We start from the raw sequence: 11,292 nt of genomic DNA, 5'->3' as shown, positions 1-11,292 counted from the left end.
GGGCCAGGCTGAACCCTTTGGTGGACCGGTTTTGGCCCCCAGGCCGCATGTTTGACACCTGTGGTCTAGAGTGTTTTTATTCCCCTTTAGGCATGAAAAAGACAAACAATAATGTGATGGGAATTTTTTCATGAACCTATTTTTCATGGAGTCACCAAAATGTCCACTCAGCCGGAAGCAAAGAAATATGTATTGAACAATCCAATAATAATAATAATAATAATAATAATAATAATGATAAATTTTATTTGTAGGTGCCTGTCAGGAAACTCAAGGACAATGTAGATCAGAAGATAAAAAGATAATAAATAAAATACAAAAGGAAAAAGAAGTGTAATATCCAATGTCCAACATTAGAACATGATAAACTATGTGAAAATGATGAAATGAAAACATTTTTAATGCTGATAATTAGATGTTTCCTCACATTTAACATATTCTAATACTGATTTATTTTGCACATACATAACATTGATCAAAGTCATAATAAAACAGTAAAGGTGCAGTTAGAGGCAGAAAGCCTAAATGGTTTGTTTTAAAGCCTCCACCGTATAAATACATAAACATTATAAAAGTTATCAGACTTCTATAGTCCATACACATTCAGAATTCATTAAAAAAGAAAGACAATATAAAATATATATATATCAATGTGATATCATAATTGATTTCCTTACATATTTCTTAAAGGATATCTCTGATGTGCTATTTCCTTGAACATGTGAGCATTGGCTCCACAGTTTACACCCTCTGTACCTGATATAAAACTGAGCTGTAGACACATTTAGACAAATGAAAATGTTGGTTTTGACCAGTATTGTATCTGTGAACTGTAGCATTGGTTGCAAAATACAAAATTAAATGCTCAGCCAAGGTACTTTGATTAAACTGAATTTTATACATAAAAATACAAATCTGATATATATTAATAACAAAAATATTAAAGGTGGGTCTGAGATCTTGGAAAACAGTTCTAGCAGCTACATTTTGAAAATACTCAGTTCAACAGTCCGAACCCCTTTCTTCAGACGTCCCTCTGAAGCCACACCTCCAGAGTGGTGGCACACACAATGCTTGTTCCTAAGGGTTCACCAGCGCTGCACGGCAACAGTTCGCCGGCTGAGGCTCTGCTCTTCTCTGCTCTGGACCCGGGTTGGGCTCCGACGCCGTCTATGGTCCGGTCCAGCCGAACCGTCTCCGACACCGGCTGAGGCTCCACCCCCTGCTTCACTCCCGTACGCCTTGGGCTCCTACCCTGACTACGGCCCAGCTGAGCCTCCTGCTGGCGTATCCATGCATAGCTCATTCAGTTTCCTCTAACCCCCCCACTCTTCCAGAACAGTCCCAGTTCAGACCGATGGGACTAATGTTCCATTTCCTACTGGTTTATGTTTGTGACTAAACAGTTTGCAGGTAAACTTTCCATCCTAATAGAACTAATATAACCAGGTTCTGGCTATGCTTCCTGTACAAGCGCTCCAGCCTCTGGGAAGGTGAAGAGGGGTACGTGCAGAGGGGGGAAGGGGGGAGGGGTGAACGGCAGTTGAGTTTGACAGACATATCACCGTTCAATCATTTCCAGTGGGCGCTCAAAATGATTGGATGGTGTTTTTTCAGTCCTGTCCGTTCCACAGGTGAATGATTTTTTTATTTTTGTGTTAGAGCATTTAATTAATTAGTTGTAATCAGGGTGTGAAGGGGATTTTAAGGAATATAATAAAAAATGCTTCAGAAAAACATCTCAGAGCCCACCTTTAAGTGAATTTAGTTTGAAGAATAAATTAGCAGAAGAGGTCAGTGTCTTAGAGTGGGTTGCAATTGGAACGAAGCGCTTTTGCAAGATCAATATTTTTGACCATCCCATAATGAGTGAGAGACTGAGGGACCTGGTAGGGATGTCAGGTCCTGTGCTAGACTGGTTCTCCTCTTACCTGACCGGCAGAAGCTTCACTGTGTCAATAAACAACTTCCAATCTGACTCAGCGGATCTACTGTGTGGTGTGCCCCAAGGCTCTGTCCTGGGACCAGTGCTATTCTTACTCTATGTCCTCCCACTTGGCCACATTATCCAACACTATAGTGATGTCTCCTATCATCTATTCACAGATGACAACCAGATATACTGCTCCTTTAACTCCTCTGAGCCCCACAAACTGAGTTCCTTAATCATCTGCTTGTCAGAGCTGAAGCAGTGGCTAAATGAGAACAGCCTCCAGCTGAACTCCAGCAAAACACAGACCCTCATCATTGCCCCGGATAGTGCAATCCCAGGGATCAAACATCACCTTGGAGACCTGAGTTCTTCGGTAAAGACCAAACTGAGGAATCTGGGTGTCATCTTTGACCAGGACATGTCTTTAGAATTCTACTCCTAACACCTAGTCAAAAACTGTTTCTTCCAACTACGCAACATCTCCAAACTCAGATCTATGGTGTCCACAAATGAGCTCGAGATGATCGTTCACGCTTTTGTGTCTTCTCGCTTAGACTACTGCAACAGCCTGTTCACATGTTTAAACAGAAGGAGCTGGCCCGTCTACAGTTTGTCCAGAACTCTGCTGAAGCCTTCTGACCCGCACAAACAGGAGAACCCACATCACTCCCATCCTTAAATCTCTCCACTGGCTCCTGTTCTATATCGTCTTCATTTCAAAATTCTGGTGCTAACTTTCCGGGCTCTACATGGCCAGGCCCCTGCATACATTGCTTCCCTGATCCAGCCCTACAGCTTGACTCGTAGCTTGAGGTCTTCAGGACAGCACCTGCTGATGGTTCCACACACCTGCTGATGGTTCCACACACCTGCTGATGGTTCCACACACCTGCTGATGGTTCCACACACCTGTTTTAGCACACGCGGTGACAGGTCTGTTAAAGCTGTGGACCACGTCTATGGAATGACCTGCCTCTACACCTACGGTCCATGGACTCTGTACAGAGCTTTAAGAAACACCTCCAAACCCTCCTGTTCAAAAAGGCTTTTTAGTCTCCCACCTGACCCAGGACCACCACAAACTGATTACACTCTATGTATTCATCATAAAGTACTCCATGTCTGCCCCCCCCCCCCCCCCCCAGTCTCTCTATATCTCTATCGCTCTCTCTTTTCTCCTCCTTTACTCTCTCTCTTTAACCCCAACTGGTCCAGGCAGACGTCCATCCTTCAGGAGTCTGGCTCTGCTCCAGGTTTCTGCTGTTAAAGGGAAGTTTTTCCTTCCACTGTCACCAATCATTAGTGTTTGCTCCTGGAGGATTCTGTTGGGTCTGTAAACTGGATTTGATTCTGATTTTAATTGATAAAGCACTTTGTGACTCTGTCTGTGAAAAGTGCTCTAGAAATACATTTTACTTACTTACTTACTTATTTAAAGTTGATGGGAAAGTGCTCGCCCACACTATATTACAATACGACAGACATGGTTGATATATAATACTTACACATTCTGATCATTTTATGGAGGTAGTATGCAAAAAAAAACCCTCTTTGTTTAAAAAAACGTTAATTCCACTCTAATAACAATCATCCATTGATTTCTACTAAAAGCGGTTAGCGCACATCAGGTTTATTCAGAATCGTAAAGTCACAGAAATGGAATGAATTATGAATTAAGTTCATTTTTATTTATTTATACTTTAAATTAATTAATGAATTTATTTACTCATTTATTTTATGTACATTCTATTTTAATTATTATTTCTAGTTTATTTTAATCTCAATATTATCGTATGTTCACTTTTATTTATTTTTTCCATTCCATCCATTTTGTCCAGATATATTCTTGATTTAGACTTTGTTTTTTTTTTTTCACTGTTCACTTTTTGTGATAAACTGCCTATTATTTTTCTTGTAAAGTCTATAACACAGATGTCAAACATGTGGCCCAGGGGCCAAATCTGGCCCACCAAAGGGTTCAATCCGGCTCTTGGGATGAATTTGTGAAATGGAAAAATTACACTGAAGATATTAATAATCAAGGATATTAAAATCATTTTAGGTCAATTCAGTCTAAAAATGATAGACCAGTAAAATACTATCATAATAACCTATAAATTATGAAAACTGCAAATTTTTCTCTTTTAGTGTAAAAAAAAAAGTTCCATTACAGAAGAACATTTATATTTACAGACTAACTTTTGATTTTAAAAAAATGTGAATGACCTGAAATCTCTTAAGAGAAGTATGTGGAATTTTAATAATATTCTGCCTGTTATTAAATGTTTTGTGTATTTGTAGATCCACTGTGATCTGTAAGTTGTGATTCACATGTATAAATGATAAACTAAGCTATAATATTGTCAACATTGCGCTTATTTTTCTGAAGAATTTTCAGGTTGTTCGTATTTGTTCATGATATATTCGAGTACAATTCGTAGATGTAAACATTTTCATTACAGAACTTTACTTTTTTGACTCAAAAGTTCTTATCCTATTATTTATATCATTTTACTGGCCCACTTTCTATCATATTAGGCTGTATGTGGAACTGAACTAAAATGAGTTTGACACCCCTGGTCTATAGAGAAGCTATGCTGTTGATATTGTTTTGTATCTTGTCTGTAAAACTTAAAAAAAACATTGGGGGGGGGGGGGGGGGGGGCAAAGAACAGAACAGCAGAAGTGTTACCGGGGTGCATTTCTGCAGCAGTCTGAAGAACTTGTCCAGAGTGTAAAGAAACCTGACGTTGTCTTTGGCTTCGTTGGCGACGACGGTGATGTCTCTGTCCTGCAAACATCCAACAGCATATTCATGAGTGACCTCCATACTACCACCATACCAGAGCAGGAGCGTAGACGCTTTAATCTGCAGCTCACCAGCTCTCTCCACGTCTGCAGGACTCGGGACTTGGCGATCCGCAGAACTCCCAGAGTCCTTTTCACCTGAGGATGCTTCAGCTCCTCGATAAGACTGACACAAACACGTCACAGCGGGTTAGAGGAGACGCAGAAGAAGACAAGACAAAAGACACCAGACCGGAGTGTAACTGTGGTGGTTGGGCATGTCGTCACCTGCTGAACGTCACCATGCGTTTCTTCCAGTGCTCCAGCTCGGCCGTCGGACCCACGTCGTCCGCCTCCCTCCTCAGCTGCTCGTTCTGCGTCACCACCTGTTTGATCTGAAGGGCCCAGGCCGACACCACGCCCTCCAGACACTCTACCAGCTGGCTGTTAGTGGCTGAGGGCAGAGGCAGCGGCGTGTTGATGAAACCTGCTCGGCTCATAGTTCAACAGTTGTGTTGTCTTTGTCCCGTTGTACGTGACAGGAGTGGAATGGGTTTACTGTTGAAATCATGTCTCCTTTTCGTCCATTAGACGGAAAAATGACAGTTTACTTTATGCATTAGTTTATTGTTTCACTTTACAGTTCAATTATCCCAGTTTTTTACCCAGTTCTGTTACCCAGACTTTTCATTATTTTGTTTTTATAGTTCATTTTGCCACTTATTAATGTTCATTTTTATTCATTTTCTTGCCTATTTTGCTCAGTTTTTATTCATTTTTTTCCTCATTGTGTTCATTTTTCATTGATTTTGCTGCTTGTCTTTGTGCATTTCTGTCCATTTAGCTCAGGGGTGTCAAACTCATTTTAGTTCAGGGGCCACATTCAGCCCAATATAACCTGAAGTGGGCCGGACCAGTAAAATAATAACAGCAGAAACTAGAAACGCACTTGGAGAGTGCTAACCTCCACCAAGGCATATCAGTGCCCCCCCCCCCATCACCACCAAAATTTAATCATTTGTTCTTTGTGCCAGTATCAACATTTCCTGAAATTTTCATCCAAATCCGTCCAGAACTTTTTGAGTTATCTTGTACACGAACGGACAGACAGACAGACAAGCCAACACCAGCAAAAACAGAACCTCCTTGGCGGAGGTAAAAAGTGAAATTACATTACAATAATGTTTACGTCTACAAAGTGTCATTAAAAATGTGAATAATATGAACAGTCTGAAATTTCATTAGAAAAATAAGCACAATTCTAACAAAATTCTGCCTCTGTTTATCATTTACACATATAAATTGCAACTAACAGATCACAGCGGGTCTACAAATACACAAAACATTTAATAACAGACAGAATATTGGTACAATTACACTGACTTCTCTTAAGACATTTCAGATTATTCACATTTTGTGTGAAAGGATAGTTTATAAATGTAAACATTTTCATGTAATTTTACTTTTTTATACTAAAAGAAAAATTTGGCATTGTCATTATTTATAGGTTATTCTGATTGTACATTACTGGTCTGATCCACTTTAGATCATATTGGTCTGTATGTGGAACCTGAACTAAAATGACTTAAACATCCTTGATTGTTCATATCTTCAGTGTAATTTTTGCATTTCACAAATTCATCCCATGGGCCAGATTGGATCCTTTCTCGGGCCGGTTTTGGCCCAGGGGCCGTGGGTTTGACGCCTGTGATTGAGCTCCTTATTTTGTTAATATTTTCCTCATTTTGTTGCTTATATTCATCATTTTCATCCATTTTGTACATGTTCCTTGCTGATCTAATCACTACCTGTCTGATCAGTCCTGGTCAGGCTTATGTGTGATTGGTTGCTACCTGCACAGGTGTAGTCTGAAGGGCTGCTCAGCTCATTGATGACCTCCGGGAGCTCCACCTGCTGCAGCCTGAACTTCTTCTCCACGCTGACTCTGACCAAGCTCAGATTCTTGATGAACTGATCCACAGAGGACAGGAGGGACTGGATGTGTGGACTGGAGGCGGCATCCTGAACTGAGCCCCACGTCTGCAAACAGACACGGCCCGTCACTGCAGAAGACCCCCCCACCCCCACCCCACCCAAAACCACCAAAAGCACATAATCTGTACAGCGCCGCAGTAATGTCAAAATGCTTTTCATACAATTTGTTTTTAACTTTTTTTCACTTTTTGTATTTCATCAACTTGAGCCATAAAAAAATACTAAATACTCAATAACTGTCATATGTTTAAGCCTTTAAAAGCCAAGTTTTTAATGTAGATAAACCATATTTTACTTATTTATTCATCCTGGCATATGTCAGTGATTAACACCAACATATACATTATTATTTTTTGGTTCTAGGTCAAATGTTAAATGCTAAAATGTGTCAGTGTGCATTTTGTACACACTTGGTTGAAAGGTGTTTCAAGATTCTTTATTGTCAATTCAACGAACTAGTGGCATTGTACCCGTGGTGCCATTGTCCGATAGCATGATAAGTAGAACTTGTCTGCCACCACTATCCATTTGTAAAGTACCATTTAATCATGCATTGTGCAGGTAATAATTTGAACCAACATGCGAGGAATGAAGGGAAGAGCATGTATTTGTTTGGCCTGTCAAGCAGGATTACATTCATCCAGCAGTAGTGAACTGCAGCCTTCACATTTTAGCATCGTCTGGTAGGAGTAGAAATGTCATGAACAGCAACAGAACCACCAGTGTTGGACAAATAACCTCTAAAAGAGTAATTAGTTATGGTTACTGATTACTTTTCCAAAAAAGTAATAAAAGTAGTAACAGAATTACTCCTTCATATATGTAATTAGTTACCCAGGAAGGTAATTATCGTGTTAGTTTTTTGAAAAACCTTCAAATACGTAAAAGGAAACTGATTTTTGAGTGTGTTTCACGACCCATTGCATAGAGTAGAACAGCAGACAGGTACTGAAGACCAGGACTGTGGTGAGGCTGGGGTCCACCAGGGCCACGCTGGGGTCCGCCAGGGTCAGGCTGGGGTCCGCCAGGGCCAGGCTGGGGTCCGCCAGGGTCAGGCTGGGGTCCGCCAGGGCCAGGCTGGGGTCCGCCAGGGTCTGGCTGGGGTCCCCCAGGGCCAGGCTGGGGTCTGAAAGGGCCTGGCGTTTCCACCACATGAATGCATATCTGCATTTATAGAAAGCAGATGCTCCTCCAGTTAATTCCACATCTCCACTTTTTTCCGGTCGCTCCTCCTGGATACAGCAGTAAATGTCTTCAGTCCAGTCAGTCAGACTCTTACTGATAACTCCTCCCCTAAATTAGCTATGCACGTAGCTGCATTCAAGTGAATGTGGTGTGCTGCGGACTACTCAAACTTGCAGATGTCATTGGTCGTTCAGGTGAAGGGGGTGTGGACAACTCAGACTCATGGACACACAGGTGAAGCATGAAGGCAGTGTGGGGGATTGAAATATAAGAACAGCACATAAATGAATGGCTCGCAATGAATCAGTTCTTATCATTCACTTAAAACAGCTGTTCAAAAGACTCAACTCGTCCACGAACGTCACATGTCTCGTGCCTGGCTGAGCGAGCCAGGACGGATAAAATCCCCCAGAATGCCTGACAACATTTGAATACGGACTTAAACTTGTTCCTAGTAGATAGTCAGGTAATTCATTCATTCATTTTCTGAACCCGCTTTATCCTCACTAGGGTCACGGGGGTCGCTTGGAGCCTATCCCAGCTACATAGGGGCGAAGGCGGGGTACACCCTGGACAAGTCGCCAGTTCATCGCAGGGCTGAACATATAGAGACAAACAATCACTCTCACATTCACACCTATGGGCAATTTAGATTAACCAATTAACCTATTAGTGCATGTTTTTGGATTGTGGGAGGAAGCCGGAGTACCCGGAGAGAACCCACGCAGACACAGGGAGAACATGCAAACTCCACACAGAAAGGTCCCACCCCCCGTCGACTGGTGTTGGAATCGAACCCAGGACCTTCTTGCTGTGAGGCACGAGTGCTAACCACTGCACCACCGTGTCGCCCTAGTCAGGTAATGTTTCTATTCATTTGGTGAGTTTGGTGGTGATCAGGCATGTGAAGGCTGAGGAAAACCTGTACAAACGCCCTCCCCTGCTGCAACATCGGGACACGTGCCAGACACAGAACGTCCATTATAGTAGGATGCACAGAATATACAGAGAAATGAGATACTGTTTCTCTCTCACCTTGTTCATTGTCATGTTAGTGTAGTCATTTCCCATTTTTTACAATGAGTTGATTTTAGTGGAAAACAACTTTTGAATTCTGACCTAAAACAAATTGTGAAACATAATATGACCTTTTATGACATGAAGTGCAAAGTGTGCATAATATGCTCAACCTGACACCTGAAGGTTACTTATTCATTTGTTGCTGCATCTTGTGCTTATTTTCATTCTGTACTAGTGTGACTTGTGTCCATGTGGAGGGAGTGTGTGTTCACTCTGGTCCCACTGAAGTTTTTTTTTAGGGCTATTTCTGACCTGCTGCGACCGGAGCGCCGGTAACATGACGTGGGCCAGAAGAGTCTCCAGACTGTTCAACATGTCTCCATTGGTGCAGTCCAACACACCAAAGTTCACCTCCTGGAAAACACAGCAGATGGATCAGCATGAGGCTCCGCCCCCTGCGCCTCAACAGGTGTGATGTGTGTGGGGGTCACCTACCTGCTGGACATTAGCGGTGCTGATGGCCTTCTCGGTGGTCCTCAGGAAGAACACACACTTCCCCAGTAAAGGCTGAAACAACACAAAGCATCTCAACAGCCAAACATCACCCACAGACGCGGGGACGTTCAACAGCTGCTGGGTAGGAGTTCTGTTTCTGTCATCGGTGGTTTACAGGTTCCTTGTTTGGCAGTGAATGTGATTTCAGTGTCAGTGTTTTATAACTGAGGTCTCACATGGAAAAAAAAAACAAAAACAGAAAGTCCCTTTAGATCACATGGATCAGGGGCCACACTCAGCCCAATCTGCTCTTCTCTGAAGACAATTGAGGTTGTTCACATTTTTTGTGAAAGGATAGTTTGGAAATGTAAATATTTTCATGTATTTTTTTTTTTTTACTTTTTTTTTACAGTAAAACTAAGAGAAACATTTTTAGTTGTGAATAGAAGTAAGTGTAATTGTACCAATATTCTGTCTGTTATTAAATGTTTTGTGTATTTGTAGATGCACTGTGATCTGTAAGTCAGTGTTTTTCAACCTTGGGGTCAGGACCCCACGTGAGGTCGCCTGGAATTCAAATGGGGTCACCTTCATGCTTTCTTTTCTTATATTCATCATTTCATAGGTCTTATGTATTTCATTGTTGCTGTTGGGTTGGTTTTTTTTGTAGTTTTGTTTTGTTCTTTCTTCTCTCTTTTCTGCCCAGTTTACTCAGTTCTGGTTGTAGTTACTGTTTCCATTATAATTGTCTCCATGGTTGCTGCTGTTTGTATTGTTGATACTTTCTTGTGAGGGTCTTCTCCACCTTCTTCTCTCTTGTTCTCTCCACTTCTTCTACGCCCCACCCCCACCCCCCACCCCCCATGTCAGGTCCGGCATCGAAATGTGGTTCAACTAAACTCATAATAAACACAGCAGAATATCAAAGGGTGCTTCATATACTTTATGAAGTTACCCTTGGCAAAGCAAATGTGTTCAGCACCAAAAGGAACCAGACTACCATTCTACTGTTAGAACGCTGGACAAGACAAGTAGAAAAAAAAAAATGTAGTGTGAGATACTCCCTGGTAAAATGTCCAAATGAAAGAGGATACACAAGCAAAGGTGTTAGAAAAATGGGCAGTGATGACTGGGAGTACAGCTGGTGTGGGCTGCTGCCTTATCGGTACAGACAGCTGTCTGTCAGCCAGCTGAGCCCAGAAAAAAAAAAAAACAACAAAAAAAAAAACAGGCTGAATAGAGGATGGAAAGATTTCTTTGCCTGCCTGGCCCCGCTAAGACATCTCAAAGAGAAAGATGTCTCTGTTTTGAATGTCTGGGGTCACTAGAAATTTGCAATGATAAATGGTATCACAAGCCAAAAAAGGTTGGGAACCACTGCTGTAAGTTCTAATGAACATGTGTAAATGAAAGACTGAGGCAGAATATTGGTAAAATTGCACTTATTTTACTTAATGAATTCCAGTTTGTTCATGTAATTAAAGCAGCGTACAACTTTCATCACAATTCTTTGTTCAAATGTGTCCAACCCCAGTCATATCCCACACCTGTTGAGGCGCAGTGGGCGGAGCCTGATGCTGATCCACCTGTTGTGTTTTCCAGGAGGTGAACTTGGGCATGTTGATCTGCACTGACGGACACATGTTGAACAGTCTCTAATCTATTAGTCTGTCTGTGCTTCTGCACCGGAATCACTTCCCTCACGATGAACACTGTCGCAGATGACTCCATCATAAACACAGTTTACAGAACAAACCCAAACAGCACTCGGGCCTTTTCGGAAATTTGTCGCAAAGTGCATTGTGGGAATGGTGACCAAGCGAAAGCGGTTTCTCACAGATTTGGCAAGAAAACAAATCGGATTGCTACAACATAAA

General features: G+C 41.8%; 1 protein-coding gene across 1 annotated transcript in view; it reads right to left on the bottom strand.

Moving 5' to 3' along the window:
* The window catches only part of dnah5l (dynein, axonemal, heavy chain 5 like), a 132,037-nt gene extending 120,979 nt beyond the window's left edge, over window positions 1-11,058 (bottom strand). Inside the window, exons 1-7 of the mRNA XM_030123886.1 lie at window positions 10,963-11,058; window positions 9,416-9,487; window positions 9,233-9,334; window positions 6,574-6,760; window positions 5,009-5,174; window positions 4,814-4,907; window positions 4,626-4,724 (exon numbers count right to left, since the gene is read on the bottom strand). Of these exons, the coding sequence (XP_029979746.1) occupies window positions 4,626-4,724; window positions 4,814-4,907; window positions 5,009-5,174; window positions 6,574-6,760; window positions 9,233-9,334; window positions 9,416-9,487; window positions 10,963-11,058 (816 nt within the window). The remainder of the gene's footprint in view (window positions 1-4,625; window positions 4,725-4,813; window positions 4,908-5,008; window positions 5,175-6,573; window positions 6,761-9,232; window positions 9,335-9,415; window positions 9,488-10,962) is intronic.
* Between the last annotated feature and the right edge of the window lie 234 nt (window positions 11,059-11,292).

Source organism: Sphaeramia orbicularis, chromosome 20 (assembly GCF_902148855.1).
Source record: "Sphaeramia orbicularis chromosome 20, fSphaOr1.1, whole genome shotgun sequence".
Taxonomy (NCBI): Eukaryota; Metazoa; Chordata; class Actinopteri; order Kurtiformes; family Apogonidae; genus Sphaeramia; species Sphaeramia orbicularis.
The sequence above is the reverse complement of the archived record's forward strand: the minus strand, read 5'-3'. Positions and strand labels throughout refer to the sequence as shown.